This window comes from Sturnira hondurensis, unplaced genomic scaffold (assembly GCF_014824575.4).
Source record: "Sturnira hondurensis isolate 20B ecotype Veracruz unplaced genomic scaffold, ASM1482457v3 Scaffold0013537, whole genome shotgun sequence".
In the NCBI taxonomy this organism is placed as follows: Eukaryota; Metazoa; Chordata; class Mammalia; order Chiroptera; family Phyllostomidae; genus Sturnira; species Sturnira hondurensis.
Genome location: NW_028086168.1, coordinates 3,419,610 through 3,445,385, shown reverse-complemented (window position 1 = coordinate 3,445,385; position 25,776 = coordinate 3,419,610). Strand labels below are relative to the sequence as shown.

General features: G+C 39.0%; 1 protein-coding gene across 2 annotated transcripts in view; it reads left to right on the top strand.

Moving 5' to 3' along the window:
* Positions 1-23,494, top strand: part of AGTR1 (angiotensin II receptor type 1) — a 47,555-nt gene extending 24,061 nt beyond the window's left edge. For both annotated transcript variants that reach the window (XM_037061858.1, XM_037061859.1), the window contains one exon: positions 21,502-23,494. In XM_037061858.1, coding sequence (XP_036917753.1) covers positions 21,549-22,628 — 1,080 coding nt within the window. In that variant the 5' untranslated portion in view covers positions 21,502-21,548 and the 3' untranslated portion in view covers positions 22,629-23,494. The remainder of the gene's footprint in view (positions 1-21,501) is intronic.
* Positions 23,495-25,776: the final 2,282 nt, after the last annotated feature.

Sequence of the window (25,776 nt, the reverse complement as noted above, 5' to 3'; positions counted from 1 at the left end):
CTTCTTCCATCCAAGGGGCTCGGCCTTTGGGGTGGCTCTCCAGTCTACACGAGGAACAAACTCTTAGATCCCTGAGGAAGCTGAAGTGCTAACTAAATGTCCCTCTAGACCGGCCTTTTTCACACTTGAACGCATACACACATCACCTGGAAAATCTTGTTGAAATGCAGTTTATGACCCATGGGGTGTGGGGTGGGGCCTGAGACTGCTTTGCTAGGAAGCTCCCAGAGGGTGCTGATGCTGGTCCTTGAGGACCGCACTGGGGGTTGCCAGGAGACTCCAATATCTGTTTATTTTGATAACAGTTTATTTTGGTGTTTACTGATCCCTTCATCATTTCTGTTTTTATTTTAATGGCATCTATTCAAACTTAATTTTTGAATTTGTAAAACTTCTGAAGTTCTCTTTCATCTGCCTGCGCTTACAAAGATCTCTGGGAAGCTGTTATTCCAGTTATGTAACGTTGCTCTTTCTTTTCTTGTCATCTGCTTAGCTTGGTGAGTTCATGGTGGTTGTGAGCACCTTTCCCAGCAGTCAAGGTCATGGCACTTGTAACCCCAATTACCTGTCTGATTGGCCATAGTGGGAAAGTGGGTAAGATATGCTTTTGTGCGTGTTGAAAACCTGCTAGGGGCCCACAGTCACATCCCCATTGCAAAATCAGGCAGAATAGACAGCACAAGGTGAAACTGTGAGAGTCAACAGACCAAAGTGAAGCATGGGAGAATATATTTTTCAGACAAAATCTATTGTAACTCCACCCTCTAAATAACTCTATCATAGCATGTTGTCAGCCTTGATTTTGAAGTAAATACATAATTTTAGAACTTATGTCACAGGGTAGCCTTTAAAAGCCTCTTACAAACTTTTAACATCTAGTTTCAAATCAAAAATGATATATTAAGAAGCCGTAGGATGGAGGGAGTACATAAATTATCATCATCGCCCTGCATGAACAGTAATTCACAGGTCTGGCTCAGACACAACTTAGATGAAATAATTAACTATGTACAGTACTTAACAGTATAAAAGTAATTAATCTAGCTGCCTCATACTGGTTTGGCCTAAATAAACATTCAATAAAAAAGCCATATGATTTTATTTCCTCACTCCGGCTACTACTTTAGTAAGTTGTAATTTTAATATGTGTTTTCCTTAAAAAAATAACTATTTTCAAATGTTAATATACTGATTATAAGCTAATGAGTTCCATATACTTATAATGGTGGGTAGATGTTCTCAATTAATAGTTCTATTCAGTCTGCCTCACAGGAGTTTGGTGAAAATAATTATCTATTTTAAATAAGGCATAAAGAAGAAAAAAGTTTGATTTTTTAGTTGCAAATCACATAGACTCTGTTGATCATAGCACAATTGTGTAGTGGTGTAGCTTCAGCAAAATGTTTCAGGTAAACTTGGTTTGTGCCCTATGGTTCTAGAAGGAAACAAGTTGCCTTTTGGTCTATAGTCCCTTTACCAGCAGGTTCACAATGTAAAGGGCAGGGTCACCAGTTGGGATCAGGGCAACAACTAAGACAAGTGTCCCTGTGTTAGCGAGAGAAACGGGCTCAGGTGATTCCTGCTCGGGAGGGAGCTTCATCCCACTCAGGCATTTTGTTTTTGTTCTTTTCCAAGTCCCCTCTGTGTATGAACACTCCTTTGCCTAATCTCACGGACTGTGACATTCTATCCCCTATATGAATCCACTGATTAATCATTGTATTGTTATCTCCATTTCATCAATGGGCAAAGAAGAGAATGAGGCAGACTAATTCTTCCCAAAACAAGTAGCACACAAGATGTAGGGTCAACAATCAAAGCCAGAGACTGCTTCCAGCCAGCCAGGACAGAGTAACAAGGATTACCTTCTCACCTAAAATGACAACTTAAAAAAAGATGGAGACAGATAGACAGACAACAGGGAAATCCGAAAAAAATAGTTTTCAAGACAGTAGACATCAGACAGCAAAGGGCGGGGACCTCTGAGGGTTGGAAAACAAATGAGGTGAGCCCTGTGCTTGCCCAGCTCACTGCATAGGAGTTTCCAGCAAAGCACAGGGAAGGAGTATCCAGAAGGAGCTCCAGCATCTCCCTGGGTTGAGAAGCTGGAGCTGGGAGTCCAGAGAGGCAAGGAGCTAGATTCCACGGGGCAGAGTACCAGAGAGTAGAGAGCTTTTACAAGAAAGAGCCCAGAGATCTGCAGAAGGACCCCTTGTGTTTTGGCGCGTGTATGTGAGTGATCACCCAAAACGATCAGAAAGAACAATCTCCAGGGATCATCCAGAGTCAGAACATAGTTCCTGTTCCCACCAGCTGGAGTGCAACAACCTCACGATTCATGGGCATCAGAAAGGATACTTTGAAGGGTTTTGTCTCGGGAATGGAAAAACAGTAAGATGCTATTTGGTCCCTAGACAAGATGCTGCTCTGGCCCCACCAAGCAAAGCCGAAAAGCCAGACCTAAAGGAATTGAACAGTGTGCTGGTAACTGCTTTCCAGAAAAAAGCCAGGGAATTTTTATAGGAATACAAACATATCCAATACCAAACAAGGCAAATTCACAGTGTTTAGCAGCCATTCAAAAATTACCAGGCTTGTAAAATGCCAGGAAAGGACCATCCATAAAGAGAAGAAAAAATCAATCAAGGGACACAGACCCAATAATGATACAGATGAGAGAATCAGCACCCAGGACATTACTGTATTCCATATGTTCAAGAAGCTAGAGAAAAGTTTGAACATGTTAAGTAGAGATATGGAAGACATTAAAAAGACTGAAATTGAATTTCTAGAGATGAAAACAACAATGTTTGAAATGAAAACTCCCATCAGGACTTCAGATACCAAGACATGTTCCTTCCACAATATTCTTCCCTGGATCCCGAGTTTGATCCCAGGAGCCTAATACCTGCTGATACTAAAAGTCCAAGGTGAATGCTCCCCTTAAGAGGGCAGGAGCCGGTCGCCAGTTGAAGAGTCTCTCAGGCCACCTTGGGGACCCTTTCCATCTCACTTTGGTCCATACCCCCTGGCCTGGCCTGTCTCTGGCTCTTGGAGCAGATTTTCCCTCCCCTCAGGGACTGACATTCCTTCTGTTTAGCATAAAGGCAGCTTAGGAACGGAGCTGCCCGCAGTCCTCAACATGGCTCTTTCTGACTTACGAGAACATTAACATTGTCAGGTCACTGTTGCCATCTTTGTTTTCTGTCTCACCATGAGAACGCCATATAGTAGCTGCCTTACCCACAGAAGATATATTTCAACACCCTCAGTGGATACCTGAAATTGTGGATAGTACCAAATCCTATATGTGTTTTTTCCTACATGTGAATACCTATAATGAAGTTTAATTTATAAACTAGGAACAGTAACACATTAACAACAACAATAATAAAGTAGAATAATTATAGTGGTTATGTGAATGTGGTGTCTCTCTTTCAACATACCTTATACTATGTTCACTCTTCTTCATGTGATGTTGTAAGATGACAAAAATGCCTACGTGATGAGCCGAAGTGAGGTGAACGACACAGGCATTGTGACATGGTATTAGGCTACTAGTGACCTAATAGTATGTCAGAAGGAGGACCATCTGCCTCAGGTGACCCTGATTCATCAAGCCATGATGATGTCAGTGGTTGAATGTGAGGGGCAGATGAGGTGGGTGGGTGAAGAAATTTAATGTTTTCAGACCACAGTTGACCGTGGGCAACTGAAAACATGGAAAGTGAAACTGGATAAGGAGAAACTACTGTAACTTGAAAAGGCATAAAGGTTTCATCTCTTTATATAAAATTAAAATGGAAATTAGTATTTTTGAAGCTCCCCCCGGCCTTCTCATCCAAGGAACTATACACAAAATCATGAACTGTGTTCTTCCAGCTGACCAAGCAATTAGTCAAAATGTATATTTTTTGGTTGGTTGTTGTTGGTTGGTTGGTTTTACAGAATTCAAGTACCCATGAGATTAAACTACTTTTCCTTCCAAGAAAAGTCAACTTACTTGTCCAGGCAGTTTTATTAGGGCCAGAGTCCCAAGACATATTAATATGTGCTAGCCAAACGTTCCTGTTCATCAGAAACATCCCGTATTCATCTGGAGTTAGTCCTGTGAGACTCTCTCAGTCAATGTATTCTCTTAATCAATAGCAGATCTATTCTTTTTATTCATTTCTTCTGTGTGTTATTAAGCCTTCAGTGAATGAATTTCAGAAATATAATAGTAGGAAAACACAGATGTAGGCTTGTGACACAAATGTGTAGATAATCTCATGCTTAGAGCATCACAGTACACTTTAAACACACTTCACTTGATAGTGACGCTTTCAAAAATAAGTACCCTCTAGCAATTACTAAACTTATTTTAAAATTTAACCTCATCACTAGTTACACGGTCAGAACCCTCAGTCAGTGCAGTTCTGAGACGGAGTGGCCGTCCCTCGCACTTTAGAAAATCGTTGGGGCACTAGATAATATTTTTAAATAACTGTTAAAATAATGTGCGATAATCTCCAAATATCACAAAGTCTGTGCTGTATTCACCATGTGGAGAATCACTTTAGTGAAATGCAGCAACAGCTCTAAAAGACATAATGGTATCTTTAACGATACAGAAAATGAAGAGAAAACGAAGTTGCTGGCAGGAACAATTAAGTGAAGAGGTGACATCCGGGCTGCCATTCTGAGAGTCCCCAGGCTCACGCACACACAGGCGGGGCAGCACAGCTGTGTGAGAGCAGAGGTGGGCAGTGGCTACATCCCATGACACCTCAGTTTCCCCACCACCTCCACCTGCTCCACTGTGGATGGCTGTACTGGAAGGAGGGGATATCTAACCGAGGTATATGTACTTCAAGGACTCGATGTAGTAGGACAACTTTGCGATGTGGGTCTGCAGCATCTTGCTGGAGTTTAGACTCTGTTTCCTCAGTGGTGAAAAGGGGTGGTTGGCCTCCATCCTAAGTTGTGAATTGGCAGCCTCAGACAAGATTTGGTCTGTGCAAGAGTTCTGTTTACTTCAACAGTGTTGCTTTTAAAAAAAATATTTTCACGTTTTAGTTGAAAGCATTTTAAAATAAGATATTTCATGTAAAAATTGAAATCAGCCTGTATCACAGTCGCCACAGTTGGCTGTAGGGGAGGAGCGGCTCTCCCCACCCCACTTCCTCTGAGAAAGGCAAAGGGCCATTCATCCACCACCATGCCTGTTTCACCCTTCCCTGTGACTCCCAGCCCCTAGACGCGTTGGAACACGTGAACCCTAGAGAACATAATTTCTAGGGACCATTCCAGCAATAAGATTTTATGAATCTCTCACATAAGTTGTTTCAATAAAAGCGAAATAGCGTGCCGAATAACAATTCAACTATATTATAGGTTAAAATAGATTTTGCAGGGATAACCAGACAACCAACACACCATTCGCAGGATACTAATGTATGTTTACAGGGCAAAGGGCATACATACGTACTCCCATATTTTGCTGAAAAAAAGCAATAAATTTGACCCATATATTTCCTTCTATGGCAGAAATTTGTGTGCTTTTCTGATCCACACTAACATAAAAAGCTATTTTCTAAACCTAAACTGAAAGTCCATAGTTCCAGAATGACTCTTTATGTAAAGAGAACATTATAATTTGTTGGTGTAACACAGAAAAATGGCATATAATTTATCTAGCGAATAGCTTTAAGCCTATCATTGACATCTATACTATGATTACTGAAATAGAATGATTTGTAAATCATATTTTCTGTGAATTGGAACCTCTTAATTTCATAATATTCAAAATTATTAGCATATTATGCTATTCTCACAAAGTTCTAATGAACTTCACAAATCTGCCTGCTCTATTCTGAGTACAAAAATATTTAGTCTAATTTGTTTTTCTATTATTTTTATGGAAACAAAGTAATATCAAAAATGTTATTACCAGAAACAAAACAGTGTTGTATAATTGTTACAAAGTGAATCTTATGAAGTCATATTAAAGAACAACAATTAACACATGTTAACTCAGATAACTCAAGGCAGAGACTTATATGAATACTAGGGGAGCTGTTGGCAAAATTTTTTTTCCTCTGAATCCTGCATTTTGAAGAGAAATTTTGCCATTTAATTAGTTGAAGTATGATCACCAACCAAAAGCCTACCGTGTGATATTTTTTCCTCCCCCAATTTAATCTTCAAATCATCTGTGCTTTGAATATTCATACTTTCACTTCTTAGAAACGTATCCTTCATGGATCCTTTTTCCCTTACTTTATAGGATTAATTTCACACTGTAGCACCACACTGACAGGGCTCTTAACATCCTTCCAATCTGTTTCTTGGCCATGTGACATGTAAGTGAAGTAAATGATGGTGTAATTCACTTAGTATTTATATGGGGACATATAAATATATGTTGAGTATATATATAATGACAGTACTAACAGATAACAGTAATAGTAGATATTAGATTTACTGAGTGTTTAATATAGGTCAATCTTTTTCCCCTTGTTTTATTTAACCCTCATGTCCACAATATACAATAAGTTTTAACCCATTTTAAAGTAAGGAGGCTAATGCTCAAAGTGGGTGAATAGATTAGCCAGTTACCAGAGTAGTCAGAGGCGGAGCCAGGATCTTAACTGATCTTTGTGATTTCAAAGCTCATGGTTAGTTTCCTATAAAGCTTGCCTACCTGCCAACAGACTCTAACACTGATTAGATTGATGTTCCCACTTAAGATTGTAAGTGCTGAATATACACTTCTTAATATGTGGTTTAGCTTTCCACTTCAGCCATGTAGTAAACTTGTTTTTATTGTATATAGTCTATTCATATTGAATGGGTATAATATGCTGTCTTTTAAGGGAATTATTTTCAGCGTCTAATCTCACAATATTCTTCCAAGGGCAAAGTAGAGGCTGTGTGTTTCATTCCTGTTTGTCAGATCAGAGTTCAGAGAAGGTCAAATGACTTGCCTAGGGTCTCAGTTTCTAGAGAGACAGAAAAGGCCCCACTCCTCCACCCCAAGTTCTAGACTAGTGTTTGTTCTAAGTCACTTTTCCCAATAAATCCAGCAATCAGCTTATTCCTACTCTTTGACTTCTTCAATTATGTTACTCCTGGCTTTTGGTTTTCTATATTAAGATTTGACATCAGCCTTCACCACGTCTCTCACTCTTACTTCTGAGTGGTTCCAGCCGGTGCTTCTTTTTGCACTTGCTGGGCTTTTTTCTTCACTTCTCTTTTACCCCAATTACCCAGGAAAGGCTGCCTGCATCCTTTGAAGGCTCAGACATCCTCAATGAAAAGACCTCCCAAATGACCTTGCTTGTTTCCCGTGGAGTTGCATATGACAACTTCAATGCCTCACTAAAATGTTACCCACTTGGCATCAGTATACAGAAGAGGCTGTACTCTGTGATGAGAGGTACAGTGTTGTTTTCCTAGTAAGAGGAGAGTGTTCTAATGAGGAAAAGGGGGAAGGATAATTTCCTCAGATTCAGCTGCTATTTCAAACACACAGTGCTTTTCTTCTAGAATAAGCACTAAAAAAATGGTGTAGGGAAAAATACTACAACAACCAATAAACAGTTCAAAATTTGGTTATAGGACTTTACTACTACTGCTCCTTTAGAGCCCTTTTCCCCAGAAATGTTTTTTGGCTACCAAAACCACTATTTCATGTCTTTGTGGGTCAGTGAAGCAGTTAGGTACAGGAAGCAAGTAACAGAGATTCAGACTAAGTAACTGCAACTCTGGTTGCCAAACTTTCCGAAATTATCATTTATAACTAGAAATGTTTATTCTGTTTCTCACTTTTCTCTATTTGGCTTAATTCTAACAAGAGCCCTAATAACAGGCTACATTTACTGCGTTGATCTGTGGGGCAGCCCCATGTAAATGCAAAGTGAAATTTACATTCAAATATTACAAAGTCACTTCAGACCCTGACTGCAGCTTGACTCTCTCTGGGGCTCAGCCAGAGTGGTTGGTGGGGTTGCCACCAGAGGGCAGGGTTTGACTTCAGTTATGGTGGCTTCCTCCCTCCAGAGGCCACCTTGGGACCACTGTCACAGCTATCAAATCCCTCAGAGACCTTATAAGCTCAAATTCTCTTTTCCAGTGTATTGTGCACAGTACTGGAGTTCTGGAAAATGGTCAGAACGGGTAATTTCTAGAATACCTGACACAACAGATATTTAGTTAACTTAATTTCAGAACTACTCCTAAGTATTCAACAAGACCTCAGATATTTGAAGGTTACCTGACAAGATTTTATCTTCTGAGGGGTCTATATTTTCCTAGGGAAGATATGAATATAATGCATGAAAAAAGTCACTAACAAAATATAGTACACAATTACCTCATTTCCTAAAAGATAAAAACTACCAATTATCAAGCATTGAGAAAATAAGTAGGAACTAGAGCAAGGTTTCTCAGTAGCAGCACCACTGACATCTTAGGCTAAATAAGTCTTTGTTGTGGGGCTCTGTCTGGTGCTCCGTCTGGTACTGTCTGGTTAGCAGTACCTCTGGTGTCCACCCACCAGATGCTGGGACCTGCCCCCTCTCCCTGCCCGTCGTGAGAAAGAAAAATGTCTGCAGACATTGACAGAAGTTCCTGAAGGGCAAAATTACCCCCAATTAAGAAGCATGGGACTACGGTCTAAAGAAATGACCTTACCACCCCTCAAAAAAAACCCTGAGCCCTGAAACTTTGGTGGAATGTCAAAAATGTGAGGGCTGCTCTCTCAGCCTGTTTCCCCATCTGACCACGAGTGGAAATAACAGTGCTCCCCCTCGGGGGCTTCGTATTAGTCTACTCCAGCTGCCATAACAAAACACCAGACACTGGGTGGCTCCAAACAACAGAAATTTATTTTCTCACAGGTCTGGAAGGTAGACGTTCAAGATGATGGTGCTGGCAGAGTTGATTTCTGTGAAACCTCTATTCCTCACTTTGCAGACAGCTCCCTTCTCACTGTGCTCATGTGGTTTTTCCTCTGTGCAGACAGTCATTGTGTCTTCAAGGGCACCAATCATGTTGGATTAGGGCTCCAACCTTAGGAACTCATTCAACCTTAATTACCACTTTAAAGGCCATATTGCTAAATACAGTCACATTGGGGATAGAGGCTCCAACCTATGAGTCTAGGGGGTACACAGTTCATAATAGTGCTTTCGAGATAAAAGCAATTATCACAATACTTGGCATATAGTAAGCATTCAACCAATCAAGTGTTACCAGTGTTAATATTAACTCACTGTTTTAAGTCCTCCCTGTGAATCAAATACCAGCAAATACACAGGAGAGTATAAAACAATGGTACATTAAGTAAACTTATTTGAACACTTGTTTGCCACCCTATGCTGAAGTTACATCGCTGAAAATTATAAATTGACATTTTCCATGTTAACACAGCTAACCACTTCAAGGATGCCGTTTCCTTTATTTGAGGCAAAGGGCAGTAGCTTCTGCATCGCCAGCATCTGATGAGTTGTTAATGATCCAGAAAAAAACTTTTAAGTGCTTTGGGAAATTTCTGAGTGTAAAGAAATTCTGTACAACTATTCTCCAGGAAGAGGCTTGACAGTAACAATTCACTTTCACCCTCTTAATTTTATTTGCAAGCTTCACCTAAAAACAACAACAAAAAATTGGCAAGAAAAAAAAAAACTTTTCAAACAGCCATGGTTTCCAGCTGGAACTGAGTAACTGTGGAGATGTTGAAATTGCAAAGGAACATGAGCCTTCTTTAGCCAAAACTATTTGTTCAGAAAAGCTAAAGAATGTTACATGTTTCTAACACACCAGTTTATCATTGGGAATTTCTGCTGTCTCGAGTGAAATTGTGCTGTCCTGTTTCCTACTGGCGGCTTCCCTTCCCAACCACCATTGCTTTCGGATTGGAGGCACACAGCGAGGACAGGAGCAGAGTCGGCTCAGCTAGCTGGACCCACAGAAGGGGAGAGTTAACATCTCACGGGGAAGCCGAGTGCTAACGGGGTTGTTACAGCAAGTTCAGGAAGAGTGGAGTCCACGTCAACAGTCGCTGAGTTGAACGGCCTTGTTGTGGGTAATGAAAGTAGAAATCGCTTGCTGAGAAAAGGAGAAATTGCTATAGCAAAGCTGGAAACGAGGAGACGGTAGTCTTGGTGTGGCACAAAATGTTCAAAACTATTCCTGCTGTTACAGAGTTGCTGCTGTGTGAGTTACGTGCCACTTCGCTGCATGGCCCTTCTATACAGAAAGGCTCTATTTCCACTTTCGTAACCAAGGGGCTCATTTTATTTTACAACAATCAAAGGCAGAAGCGGCACATTGTCTTGTGCAGCTCCCTCAGAGAGAGTACATTTTTCCCTCCTGCTCAGACTGCACACTAATATGGGAATATATTTTAATTTCAAATCTGATGTGTGACATCTGGTAACTCATTTATTGCTAATGAAGTTTTCACAGGAAGCAGCAGTCACCGGTATCTCATCGTATTTTTCAGTTGGCAAAGTGTTGTTTACCTTTTATTGGCCCGGCATCCATGCCTCTTATCACAGGCTGTTTAATTAGAAAACATAAGTAGCCCCACATAGAAAATAGAGGGCTAAATAATAGGAGGTAGAATGGTCTGAAGTTCTAGGGGTATCAAACTTTTTGGGGTCTCTGGGCCACACTGGAAGAAGAGTTGTCTTGGGCCACACATTAAATATACAAATACTAATGAAAACAGATGAGCAAAAAAAGGTTTTAAGTAAATTTATGATTTTGCATTGGGCCGCACTCATAGCCGTCCTGAGCCTCATGCAGCCCACGGGCTGCGGGTTGGACACCTCTGGAACTTTTTATTACAATCATTGGTGTAGTATCATTTTAATTTAATTTTTAGAATTATATAGGCATTCAAGAGAATGACTAGAGCTGGAAAAATTGTTGGGTCTAAGTAGCTATCAGCAGTGCCTGTCAGCCCCCTTCTCTGAGCAGAAGCTCTTTCTGTCGCTTTAGCTTCTTCCACTTCCAGCAGTTTTCCAATCCTTCTTACCCAAATTTGCTTGCCGCTGGAAAATCAGTCATTTACGCCACAGTGTGAATTAAGTAACTAACGAAATCTCAGAACTATGGGATCTCATAGCATCTTCACATACATGGCATCATTTCATGTTCCAAACAATGTTGTGTGCCAGAATGGACATACATTTTTTACTTCATCTTTTTCATGAACTTCATTATTATTACCATCGTTCCCAGATGAATAAAATGAGTCACAGGTGAAGCAAAAAGCTGAAGACCTCCTAGTTCATAAGAGGTAAATCATGTCCACAGGCTCACCTTTTTTTATTGCATATCATAGTTGTTGCATTTTTTTACTGAAGGTGGCAAGACCAGCAAAAGGTTAACGTGTGACGCTTGCTTTATTGTGGTGGTCTGGAATGACACCTGCAATATTTCTGAGGTGTGTGTATACCTGGTCCAGATCTTTTGGTTCCTATACCCACACCCTTCCACTGCTTTTTGTCTGTCAAAAAGTCAGACAAAAAGTCACCTGTGTCTTCTTCCCCCAGGTGAATGTTAACCCTAATGGATGTATGGAGGTGGGTATCGCCCGCCTCACTCTAAAGAAATTTCAGACCTCTATGAGTAGGTGCAAGGGGTATTTTACCAAATGACATCCTGTTGGGCTGCCCTTGGCCACACCAGTCCTGAATGTTTAAAAGAAATATGAAATGCAGTTGAATGAGTAATTCTCACGTTGCGATTAGACGTTTATTGTACTTATGTCAGGTTCTGAAGTCTCAGAAGAGCAAAATGAAACATTTTAGCTGGGAGCACTTTTGTTGTTTGTTGGTTTGGTTTTGCAAATTAATCATATCAGGATATAAACCATTTTACAAATTAGGTGCCAATAGGGCACCTGGAGAGCTCATTAAAACCCAGATTGCTGGGCCCCACCCACAGAATTTCTGATTCCCTAGGTCTGGGGCGGGGCCTGAGACTTGCATTTCTAAGGAAGTCCCAGGTGATGGTAATTTTTTTGTTGCAGGGACATTTTCAGAACCATTGCTAGAAGGGCTGTGGAGGTGACTTAAGGGAGAGAACCAACTAATGCTGCAGCGTCCAATTAGGTGGTCCAGCTGGCGACTGGGCCCTTGAAGTGTGGCTAGTTTCAACTGAGATATGCTAGAAACATACACTATACTCTGGATTTTGAAGACTTGGTGTAAGAAATGGAAAAATATCAATAATTTTTATATTGACTACATGTCAAAACATAGGGTTAAATGAAATATATTGTTGAAGCTAATTTCACCTGTTTCTTTTTAACTTTTGATGTTGCTATTAGGGAAATTTAAATTGCATGTGTGGCTAACAGTATATTTATTTTGAACAGACCTGACCTAAAGCATCAGAAAACATACATTGACGGGGATTAGTAAACTACAGAGCATTAAACTTCCAAAAACTGTAAATGCATCTGGGCCAAAGGAAGTACATCTGTTGGCTAGATTTAGCCTGAGTGCCCCACTTTGTACCTGAACATTGGCTGTCATGAATATTAAACGTAAAAGCTACCCAATATCTATAATCTTACCTTCCTTTTAGTTCTAATCCAGTGCCTCACTATAATTCTGAAGTAAAGGCATTAGATTATAATAATGAAAATATGCTGTTCATAAATGTCAAGAACAGATTAGTGAGCACTAATCTATTCTTGGTGGGGGGTGGGGTAACAGGCAAGATGGGTGAGTCAAAAAGTACAAAGGGGAGTCAAAAGGTACAAACCTCCAGTTATAAAATAAGTGAGTCATGGGGATGTAATGAACAGCATGGTGACTGTAGTTAATAATACTGTATTGCATGTTTGAGTGTTGCTAAGAAAGTAGATCTTAAGTGTTTTCATTACAAGAAAAAAAATCAAACTATATATGGTGGTGGAGGTGAACTCAGCTTCTTGTAGTGGTCATTTCACAGTGTGTGAATATCGAATCTCTGTGTCACACTCCTGAATCTACGGTAATGTTGTGTGTCAGTTACACCACCACTTTTTAAAAATTCTGAGTTTTTACATGAAAAAATTTTATCAGTCTTTGGAATTTCTGAGGGTTTTTTTCATTAAATTCATTTTACTTACCCTTGCATTTTAGAAGCCTTATATTTTCAAAGTGCTTTGATGTTTTTCAAAGACCTCACTTTTTACCCTTAACAATCTATGAATCAGAAGAGTGAACAGGTGTTGGTATTCTCACTCTAAATGTATTTTTTAATATTTAAAGGATAACAAAGTAAGAGATTAAGTGTCCTGCATTGACTCTGTCGTTGCTGCTCAGAGCAGACATTTCAATATGACTCTAGTTCAGTGCATTCCCTGTCAGACTGGCCTGCTTTGTCTGTTTTTATAGCATTTTAATGTAAAACATAAAAAGTAAAGAAGTATAATATATACAAAAACTGTTTGAGAAAATGTGACTTTGGATATATCAAAAAAATTACACTTACAGAGTTCATTATCTTAGGACAAAACTCCACTTAACTTTTCAAAACATTGACTTAATATAATACTTCAAAATATTTTTCTAAAAAATACTACTGTAAGGTTCTTTTACCATTCTCTACTTTCATGTCTATGTTTTTATCTGGGCAACTGAACTGCCTTAACTAATTGCTGAACTTTATAAAGTTGGATTTTACCCCCAAAGACTCTGAGAGTAGGTTCATCTTGTCTGAGTTATACTAACAATAGTACGCTGTGCCACCTTTTTCAGAGGATGCTGTCGTCTTGATTGTGTAACTGCAGTGCATGTATTGAATTTTGATTTACAACCATGAGTCAGTCTGTCTCTATCATTCACTTGGAATTGCCAAGCAGTGACACAGGGGATGCCTGAGAGGCTCACAGTCTTTGGCCGTAAATGGAGCGAAACCAGCTAGTCCAGATAGGGTCAAAACCTGTACCCTTGACCTCATTAACCAATGGTCACGAGCAGCTATCCACATGCTGTTCCAGGGAAACATTCCTTTGAGAAGATAGTTAATTTAGAAAAATGGAAGGAGGAGGGCTCAGGGGAACACTGTCACTATAATATAATTATATGAAGTTTTTTATTTATGTTCATTAAAAAGTAAAATTCTTTTCACTTTGTTTTTAATAAAAAGAGTTTCTGCATTTAATTATGGAATGTTATTAAATCATTATTGCATTAATAATATTTATATTGATAATAAACAGATAATTGGCTAATTTAATGATTTATTAGGTTATTTTTACTTGTCAAGCTATTATTGCCTTTGTCTTCAAAAGATGTATGCCTATATAAAAGAAAGTTTATGAAATTTCAGTGTTTCAGGAGATTTCTATAATTGTGTCCCAGCTCCTTGAGGATACAGAAGTCTAGAGAAGCTAAGTGTCTAGTTCACAGTCACATAGCTAGTGAGTAGAAAAAACAAAATTAGAACTAGTCTCCTTACACACTGGGTAGGGCTGATTAGTAGGCTATTATTCAAGATCTACTGCAATCAGGAAATTAGGCAATTTGGGGAAACATATACTATATATTGAATATTTAATCTTCCAGCTTCATTTAAAATTTATTATGTGATTTGTATGATGTTAAAAACTTTAATCTGAAATAAACTGCCATGTGACCAATAATGTCTAACATAAAACTCATAATGCATATAAATTCTATAGTATCATTATAATTTTCTGAGGGTGTAAATTAGTTAGTGCTCCCTTTTCTGCTCAGTGACTTTCCTCATACCCCTTACAATGGAAATGGAAACGAGATGAGCAGTTTCTGCTGCTGATTTAGTCTCCAACAAGCGAAATGGAGTGGCTTCAGAAGTTGGATGAAGCCGCTGCTGTTGACCGAGGTGCCTACACAGGTGCTATCTTTTCCATCTGTAAAAAAGCTGTAAAAAGTCTCCAAAAGCCAGATTATTAAACATGGTGCTGCCTCCTCTCGGTGGCCTAGGTGCTGACCCCTGGAAATGTGTTTAAGATTCCCTCAGGGCAATTCTATGAGTCCATACACTTGAAGAATTTGGGAGTATAAGAGGACAGGGATTCCTTTATGTATGAGCTTCCTTCCAAGTTAGATTTTAACGTCCTTCTCTCCTAATCTCTAGAGCCCCACTCTCCAGGCTCGCTAGGAAGCCTTTCGTGGTCCTTTGTGTTTACCATAACGAGAATATTTTCTACTGACACCAACATCTCAGAGGAAAAATTTTAAGGATGTGATCAAGTTGATCACATATTTTTCATCTCTATCTGTTTCTCTTTTCTTTTTGAAATTAAAAAAGCTGGTTACCATTGGCTATGTGCAGAAATAAGAAAGCAGCATGCGTAGTTTTCATTTCTTGTGAGGGCAAGCTGCAGTGGATGACAGTGACTTGGGAAGAGGGCCAGAAACCAGTGTTTACCGCTTAGACATGTCACACAGCCGTTCACTATGTCTGAGGCGACTGAATTTCAAATACTCAATTAATACTGAATTAATACTTTTAATGAAATGTTTTGTATTAATGGAAATCTGTATCCATGATTATCAAAGTTGGGAAAAATCATCTCCAAGGAAAGTATTTAACATAGAAAAGTAAGGCAAGGATTGCCCACTGAGCATGGCTTTCTCCTATGCACTGGACTTGAAAGCAGTTCAGCTCACTTGTCCCTAGTGGCAGGCTCTCCGCCATGCTCTATTTTTCATGATTGCCAGCACTGAGGAGAGTGCTGCCCAGATAATGTATACTTTGTCAAAGGGCATGATGGGGTTGGGAGGATGTGAAGACAGACAAGACTATAATCTTAAACTCATTGGGTCCAAGCAGCTTAACTATCATTCCCAAACAATGTGCAGGAAAACTTCCAGTCAAGATGAAGACAGGGAATTAAGCAGTCTTGGCCATTCCCCTTCTTTCTCTAAACACATGAAATATCACCTCATGTCTCTAAATAGAGACATGTGGGCCAGAGAGGAACCAACACCAGATACATAGCTGAGATAAAGTTCTAATGACTTTATGAGGATGGAAGTCGAGACAACTAGACTCATATACTGAAAACCATTGAAATCAGGTTTTCTGGTTAAAGCCAGAAACTGGAAAAATACTGCCTATTGTGACCGAAAAGTAGAAAACTTTTGTATACCAACAAAATATGAGAATGGGTGGAGGGCCTTCTCTGTAGTATCTGCAGACAAAGTATTGGATGGGCTAGGCTGGGGATTGGCATTAAAAACTTTTCCATGCCTAAGCAGAAATTTCACAGCTCACCACCATACAGATGCTCAGGCCTCCTAAGGAAGTTAATTCCCACCACATATGACCTCACAGTCAAAGCCTACAGACACACACACACACACAAACCAAGAAACAGAATTTATACCTGAAGAAACTGCAAATAGTAAAGCAGTTGGATGGAGACTCTTACCTTACTGATGTTCAAAATGTTAAGTGAGTAAAGGTAGAAATAGACACTATAAAATAAGAACAGAAGGTTAAGAAATAAGAACAAGTAGATTCAGGGGAAAAGTAGAAATCCTAAATATTTTAGTGCTAACTTCTATAATTCAATGATTTCACAAATGAATAGTGGCTAACAGTTATTCCCCGTAGATTGCCTCATTCATTTCTGAGAGAAACGCACACAGGAGCACAAGCAGTTGCTTTCTTAAGTCCTAGTTATATTATAGGAGTAATAAGAGAGGGACTTTTGAGTAGGATGGTTTATTGAACTGTCCGGCTCTATAAGCAAATGACTTACAAACACTGGCTTGCACTTTTAGAATTTGAGAAAGATACTTTGATAGAAGATTACTCTAAAATATAATTACTTGGTCTTTTAGTTTCTCTTTATTATCATAGGAAACTATGGGGCTTTTTTTCTTTAGATTGCAGACTAATTAAAAAGGAGCTTATAATGAACAATTTAATTAGATTGGTTTTGGTTTGCCTAGAAACTTAAGAAGTTATTAATATTCTAATCAAAAGTCTTGGGGAAATATTCCTAGAATTAAAAAAAAGACTTCTTTCTTGCACTTGTTTTTAAGAGCCAGAGAAACTGTCAAGATTTACAAGATAACTCCTATGAAAGCAAGCAACAGATTAAAGTGGTGTGGCCACCATGAGCCAACCTTTTGTTTGCTGCAGACTGAAAGTTCCCACCTAACTCATGGCAAATTTATTCAGCTGCTTATGATTATTTCTACTCACACTTTGAAAAAACAACAGTTGATGTTTTTAGTCTTTCAATGGCAGGAAAAAGTGCTTATTAATAATAAACTACCCCTTTTTTAACTCTCACAATTTTTTGAGCTATGATGGAGTGACATTTGCCTTGCATTAGAAAAATAATAGCAACAATTCCAATGCCACATTTATTAAACAATATTTGAAAGATATGCCCAATGCTTTTACCTTATCTCATTTAATCCCTACAACAATCACGTGCAATGGGATCATTTTCCCTATTTCTTACAGATGAGGAAAATGATGAGGCTCGTGTTCAGAGAAATGGGGTGACTTAGCCAGAACCACACAGATTTGTAAGTGGCAAAGGAAGATTCCATTACAAGTACTCCCATCTTCTTTCCCCCAAGAGAGAACGGTCCTGTAAAATTGGTGTGAGCCACAGAGGCCGCCTCAGTGAAGGCTGTGGGGAGACCCAGGAAGAGGAGGAAGTGGATCCTCCTCTGTTCATTATCACTATCTCCCTGTCTGTCCCATTCTGGGACAAGAAACAGAATGAAGCTGAAGTATGGCTGCTTCCTAGCACTCACAAATTGGGTTCCTAATACGCACATTTCTCTCTCCTTCAGCTCACCAAATCAGTCAACTTTCTGCCTCAAAGAGAAAGGAAGCCCACTGAGGTGGCTGCCAATCATGAGCTCCACTTTCCTTCTTTCCTGAGAATCCTCAGGTTGGGGAGCCGATCAGTGGGAGAAATGGGTGAAGGGGGCCAAAACAGTGGGGGGAGAGTGAGAAATCATTAACAAACACCTATGCAAAAAAAACCCACAACAAAAAAAAAAACCAGTATAGACCAGAGAATATTATTTCTTGTTTCTAACTCACCAGTAGGGCCCAGGTCACCCTCCTGTCCAGTGCACACCAGACCCCACAGCTCTTCCCAGAGGACTGTGCAACACCTGCAAATTTACGAGAGCACTTTCCCATAGTGGATGCTAGAGGCGTTTGTGAGAAAGAAACGTTCAAGTGATGACACAACCTCTACCCCACCTCAGGTGGTTGCCTTTGAGTTCTAACCACTCTGTTCGCCATGTAAGCTCCAAAGTCCAAATGGCATCTTCTCTGGGAAGCATCCCTAATCACACCCCATCCCCACACCCCACCAGCAGGCTGGGAAAGTGGTAAACACAGAAGATCCCACGTGCCTCTTGCATGGTTAAGAGGCACACTGGGGGTGATCCTCTCTTTAAAGCTCCTCTGCCTCCAGCCAGACTCAAATGAAGATGAAGGACTTTATTCACTTTACATCCCAGACTCCAGCACATAGTAAGGTGTTCAGTGAATATGGGATGATGAATGGATAACTCCTCACTGAGTGCACCATTTGCATTTCTGCTTCCCTGCATTTTCTTCCTGCTGTTTCCATCACTAAATTATTCTCCCTCTTTTGCTACCCTCAAATATGAGCGAACTTGTTTCCTTACTAGATAAGAAGTCTTGGTCATTATTTATATAAACACTTATGTAAATTTCTCTTCTAATTAGTGTATTCAGTGCTTTGTCCAGAGTTTCTCAAGTGATAAACTCACTAAAATAATAAATACCTCACTACAGTTTTCAGGGATGCTCCCCTAGCTATTCTGAACAACCTTTCACATATTGAATATTACTCAACCTGGACTGATGGGAACTGAAGGAGAGGCTGACCTCAGGTTGTGAAGGAATTGGGGTCCAAAACTATGTTTATAAGTTGGTCCTCTCAAACACAAACCCTTTCCCATAGAAGCTCTTTTATAAATGATGGTTTGAGTTCCAGCCTAGTCAGTAATGTTCTACATACTCTAGACACAGGATTAATGAGCCCAGCCTTAGCTGTGTGTCCTCAAAGTCGGGGCAAGAGAGGAAAGAAGAAAGAGAGGAGAATTTCCTCCCTGCACCCAAGCTTAGGACACCCAAGGGATCTCAGTGCCTCAAGTTTATTCCTATCTTTCAATGCCCTTGTGCTCAAGCGGAAACAAATATTTACCTCTGCCCCAGTTTTCAGTTACGGAGTTCACCCAGGCTGCTTTTAATCTTTGAGATTTCTTTAACCTTGACATTTCCATTTTTTTCCTAGGCAAAATCCAACTGATCTCAATTAGATATTAGGAGAACAACTAAGTAAATTAACCCACATTAAGGTATAAATGATTGCTAGCACATAAACCTTTAATGTAGCATTTAATTTCAATAGAGAATATTTGTTTACCTAAATGAATTTTACTTTTAATTTGGTGTAATTTTAGTAATTACCATAAAATGAACTGAAAAATCAGCAAAGTATAGGAAAATTCTTGGTGAGTTGGAAATAGGTCATACCTCTCTGAGAGCTTGGCCCTAGCTTCTGTTAAATCATTCCTTCTTTTTATGTTATGTTTTGGTAAACAACAGATTTCTTAAAGTGTTAAGGGCTTTTGTTGGTCTGTTTTGGTTTCATTTTGATTTTGGAAGCAGAATGTAAATTGATTTTATTAGCCCCATAGAAGTTAGTCAATTGTCCATACTGTCAGCTTTTAGGTTACATGCTATTCATCCACTCACTTGTCCACTCACTCTCTTCTTCAGACATTTACCGTGTGTGTCCTGGAATGTGGCGGGCCTACACTAGTAAATAGGCCCTACCCTCAAGCAGCTGACAAACCACTGAAGAAGGCAGATATGTCAACAGACCATTATAATATAGTATCAAAACCTACACCCACAATACCAAAGCTTCTCTAAAAATGGAACAGCCAATTAATTGCCCAGAAAATTGAAGGGGGCTCTACAGAGGATGTGACATTTGCCTGTTGGGGAATGCCAGTGCCCCCATGAATAAAAAGTGAAGAAAGAGATTTAGATTATGTAAGGCTAAGTACAAAAGGAAAAGTTAATGAGGATGTAGAACCAAAAACTTGGATGGGGAGAATGACTGCCTCTGTAGGGGAGGCAAAATAACCCTCAAAGAACTTCTTCCTTCACAGTATTACCTCTTCACATTTGGCTACTTCAATCTCATCTTTTTCACAGCAACACTTTGTGCCAGGATGGATACTGCCTTAGGATACTGCCTTATGTGTGTTCATCCAGCCCTCGGGATGCCACACACAGCTACACAGCCTTCCTGGGCAGACAAGCAGTGTTTTAGTCCTCTTTCTTTTCTTGCCCAGAACACTCTGCCACAAGGAGAATGCACAGCCAAGCTCACCTAGGGTCCTGTTCCTGGTGTAGGAATAGATTTTCCCCCAGCACTGCTGCTCTGCCTGGCCGACCTAGCCTGTGCCTAAAGCTGACCTTCACCACAGAGGGTGCCTGTGCCACCTCCAGTGATGGGACCCTCACAGCTTTTTCAGCCTCTCTCCCAAGGGTTATCTGATGGACTCTTAATCTAGAGCAGAATATGTTGATCTTCTAAATCACATATGTGAAGAGCTTAATCATTTATTATGTAAAATATTGGAGCAAATATTTGCAGAGGTCTTTATGGAGCTCTTTTGTAAACATCCGATTCTTCCCAGAATCCTAAAGAATTGCTGCTACCTCAAACCCCCACTAAAAACATGTTGATAATCCTGATTTAATTTAGTCATTTGACATCCTTAATATACAGATAGTTCATCTTAAAGTTAATTCCAGAAATGGCTGGCAGGCACAAAAGTTAGGAGCTTCAGACCCTTTTGCTAGGTAGAGTTGGAAGTTAACGAATGTGCTTATTGCCTGTAGCAGTCTGAAAACTCATGGAAAGAATGCTACTCCCCAAAGCCTCAAGCCCTCACTTATTCCCTCCTGAAACAGTTCCCACAATGACCAGTCCTTCAGTAAGCTAGAGACTGCTCTTCTGACTACTTAAGGGGGGTGCTAATAATGTATATGCCTAAGTAAAGATCATGAGATGGAAGAAAAGATTTTAAAAGTAAGATACCAATGTGTCACACTTCTGAGATTAAAGATAAATTAATTGGCCTTGCTTACCTCAAGAAAAACTCAAGCTTTCTGAGTAACTAATTTTTGTAATGGTTTTGATATTTAGATTATATTTTTATTAATTTGGAAGCTATAACTTACTTCTAGAAAAAACATAAGGGACCTACATAATTTTATTTATCTGGTGGATATTATCACTTCCCAGAAAAGCAGTATGCTCTAAAAACTAATTTAAAGGTATAATCTAGGCTTCATTAGTTCAGTTTTTCTCCAGAAAATATGATCTAGTTTTTTTCTAAAATTAAATTTGAGTTACTCTACTTGTGACTGAGAAATAAAACTTCATTTGTAATTGAAAGTTAATTTTTTCCTTTCCATTTTTATTTTCTCCAGGTACATTTGGCATTAGTGTCCGAGATTAATTAACCCACGAGGTCAATATGATCCTCAACTCTACTACTGAAGATGGTATTAAAAGAATCCAAGATGACTGTCCCAAAGCTGGAAGGCACGATTACATATTTGTAATGATACCTACCTTATACAGCATCATCTTTGTGGTGGGAATATTTGGAAACAGCTTGGTGGTGATTGTCATTTACTTTTACATGAAAATGAAGACTGTGGCCAGTGTTTTTCTTTTGAATTTAGCACTGGCTGACTTATGCTTTTTACTGACTTTGCCACTGTGGGCCGTCTACACTGCTATGGAATACCGCTGGCCTTTTGGCAATTACCTATGTAAGATCGCTTCAGCCAGTGTCAGTTTCAACCTCTATGCCAGTGTGTTTCTACTCACGTGTCTAAGCATTGATCGGTACCTGGCTATCGTCCACCCAATGAAGTCCCGCCTCCGGCGCACAATGCTTGTGGCCAAAGTCACTTGCATCATTATTTGGCTACTGGCTGGCTTAGCCAGTTTGCCAACTATAATCCACCGAAACGTATTTTTCATTGAGAACACCAATATCACAGTTTGCGCTTTCCATTACGAGTCCCAAAATTCAACCATCCCCATAGGGCTGGGCCTAACCAAGAATATACTGGGTTTCCTGTTTCCTTTTCTGATCATTCTTACAAGTTATACTCTCATCTGGAAGGCCTTGAAGAAGGCTTATGAAATTCAGAAGAACAAGCCAAGAAATGATGATATTTTCAAGATAATTTTGGCAATTGTGCTTTTCTTTTTCTTTTCCTGGGTTCCCCATCAAATATTCACTTTCCTGGATGTTCTGATTCAGCTGGGCATCATACATGACTGTAAAATCACAGATATTGTTGACACCGCCATGCCCATCACTATTTGCATAGCTTATTTTAACAATTGCCTTAATCCTCTCTTCTATGGCTTTCTTGGGAAAAAATTTAAAAAATATTTTCTCCAGCTTCTGAAGTACATCCCTCCAAAGACCAAATCCCACTCAAATTTATCAACAAAAATGAGCACGCTTTCTTACCGCCCCTCGGATAATGGAAACTCATCCACCAAGAAGCCTCCCCCATGTGTTGAGGTTGAGTAACACACTTGAAACCTATCTGTGACGTAATCTTGTAGGAAAAGGAGCAAGAGACACATTCCTCCACAGTACTTCCCTACCAAATAAGCATCAGCTACTTTTCAGAAATTTAAGAAGAAAATGAATTTCGTGGACTGAACTGACTTATTCAAAGCTCTGAACAAAAGCTTTTCCTTTGCAACAAAACAAAGCAAAGCCACATTTGGCCACATTTTGCATTAGATGGATGATGGCTGCTCAAAGAACAGTGTCAGATACTGGATGCCTGTGTTGATTTGGGAAAATTTTACTGGCAGAAATGCCATCTCCCCAGTCTACTCTTGTCCTGCTATTTATAATTTCCACTAAAAGTATTTAGAATATGTGAAACCTTTAGAGAAGCACCAGAAGATCAAAATTGCTCTCCCCAGTTTCTGAACGGCAGTAAAGCTTTTGTGCCTATTTAGCCGTTAGTAACTGTGGTTCATTTGTATCTGCTACTGCACATCACATTTTGTACAAAGACTTACTAAGCAGTGGTTGTCAAGTTTCAGAAACTAGTGAGATTCCACCAGTGTCTTATTGATTCACACTGCCAAAACATGCCAGCTAAATGACGTATTTGTATAATGAGGTATAAAAGTTCCACTACTTATTTTGAAGATGTTAACTCTGGTCCAAGGTTATAGGGTCTTCCTGGTCATTACTTTCATTTCATATCTGAGAAGTATATATATTTTGTGAAAAAGAGATTATATATCGTAAAGTATGCCTTACTGTTTTAAAAAGTATATATTCTACATATATATGTGTATGTATATCTTTATCTCTAAACTGTTGTTACTCAATTAAAAGCTGGTAAAGTTATATTTACATTAAAATAAAATAATTTTATTGCAATATATTTCATCTTCATTACTTAAAAGAGATGTTGATTTATTTTTAACACAAGGCAACTGCGAATAAGTATGAACGTATTTCCATTTAAATTTCGACACAGCTCATGGTTTACTACTGTGAGTTATAGATGTTATACACCCTGCCACTGAAATAACAAAGAATACATTTTATTCCCCTGCACAACATGGAATAAATACTTCATTTTGAATTTTCCAAAGTTGTTCATGTAACAAAAAGTCATTCCTTAGAACACTAATATAATACATTATCTTACTCATTTTTAATAGGAATTACATAGATGATTATGTAGAAAATTAATAAGATATAGAAAAGCACAAACATAAGTCATATATAGATTTTTCACTCAAAAATCACCATTTTTAGCACTTAGGTGCATTTTCTTTTACTGTCTTTGCATCCATCGTATACACGTGCATATACAAATCATGACATTGGAGCCATAATGTGTGTAGTACTCTGTATACATATTTTCCACTCAATGTCATAACACAGTAGATTGCTACACCATTAAATATTTTTCTAAAACATTTAAATAATTGCATAACATTACAAAATGATGACACATCCTAATATAGTTAGCTAGTCCCCAAATTGAATCACTTAGATTTTTTCTGATTTTGGGGGGTATCATAAATTACTCCATGATGAACATTCAAGTGCATAAATCTGATAAATTACCTATAATACATACATTCCTAGAAGTGGTACAACTGAGTACATACATAGAAACTTTTTAATATTTTTAATACATATTGCAAATATTTTTCAGGAAGCTCGAAGCAATTTACAATACCAGCAACTCTGCATGAACATATCTCACCTCAGTCTCAGCAGCATGGAATATTTACTAGATTTCAGCAGAAAAGGAAATTTTACCGTAAAGATCCAGGTGCCACAAGCAGGGAGGAAACTTCCCTGAAGAAAGTACTGTTGCAGTTACCTCATTGTTCTCCCTGGAGTGGAGGCCATTGCTGCTCCTGGAGTCCACACACGCCAGGCTGAGGTGCTCATCAGACTCACCAGTGGCTGTAGGATGGGGATGGTGTATAAAGTACCTGACGGGAGGTGGGGCAATGGGGCCATTCAGAGAGGCCTTGGTGGGCTGGGCAGAGTCTAGACAAGGCAGCCTATCACATCCTCTTCCTCAAGGGCAGAGTTATTTTGTGACTAAATGTGGTTACACATGTTTTGTATTACTTTTCTTTCATATATTTTTATTTCATTAGCATAATGCCAGCCACTAACTCCAAAGATCCTCTTCAATTTTCACTAAAGATTGCCTCTAAAATATAAATTCTAGCTTTTCCCAAGTTGTAGTAAACTTATCCTATTTGAAATCCCTCCAAGTCAGCTTTATGACAGTTCTTTATTATTCAGCTATCTTCTTAATTGAAGTGATTACAAGTACTATAAACTTATTGAACCATTTGATAAGTTATAGGATTTCTGGTAAGTAATGATATTCAGATACCTTCCATCTCATGTGAATGACATGTTCCAAGCCTTGTTTTCATTTTTATTTCATACAATTATATTGTCATTTCCCCCTCCCATTTTGTGAAATAGATATTTGTAACTTCAGTGATTAATTTTGCAAGATGAATATTGAAGCTGAGACTCTACTTACCCAAATTATAGAATGACATTTTATTCTTTATGAAAATATTTAGAGGCTAGGTGGACTTCTTATTTTTTGAAATATTTTAAAATTTAGGCAGAAATGATTATTTACTGTAAAGATCTAGGTACCCAACAGAACTCAAAGGAAATATGTATATTTCAATTTGCATTCCAACTCTTGTTTTCCCCATGAAGGATTCATCTATTCAGTCGATAATTCATTTACTCATAGATGCTATGAGTTTTGTACTACTTAGCTACCTGTGCTAGAAAACTAGAGTTGTGTAACATATAGTTTAGAATATATGTTAATCATCTCCATCAGCTGCTGTGGGCAGTATGAAAGAGAAGCAAGTCAGAAGAATCTTGATTGCCAACCCATGGAAAGGCTCACAGAGATTTGATATCATGGACTCTCAGTTTTGTAAGTCTATACTGGGGCAGTGTTTTTCTAACAATATGTGCTAAGCTGGGCAAGCAGAGAGGAGAAAATATACTCAGACATGTACCCAAATTGATGAGTGAAGAAAACAAGTCCCAGGGAATTTTGGATACCGGCACAAAAAGTGAGATCCTTGAGGGTAGAAAAGAAAGTAAACTGGAGGCAGATGAGATACAGAGAGACTTTGGA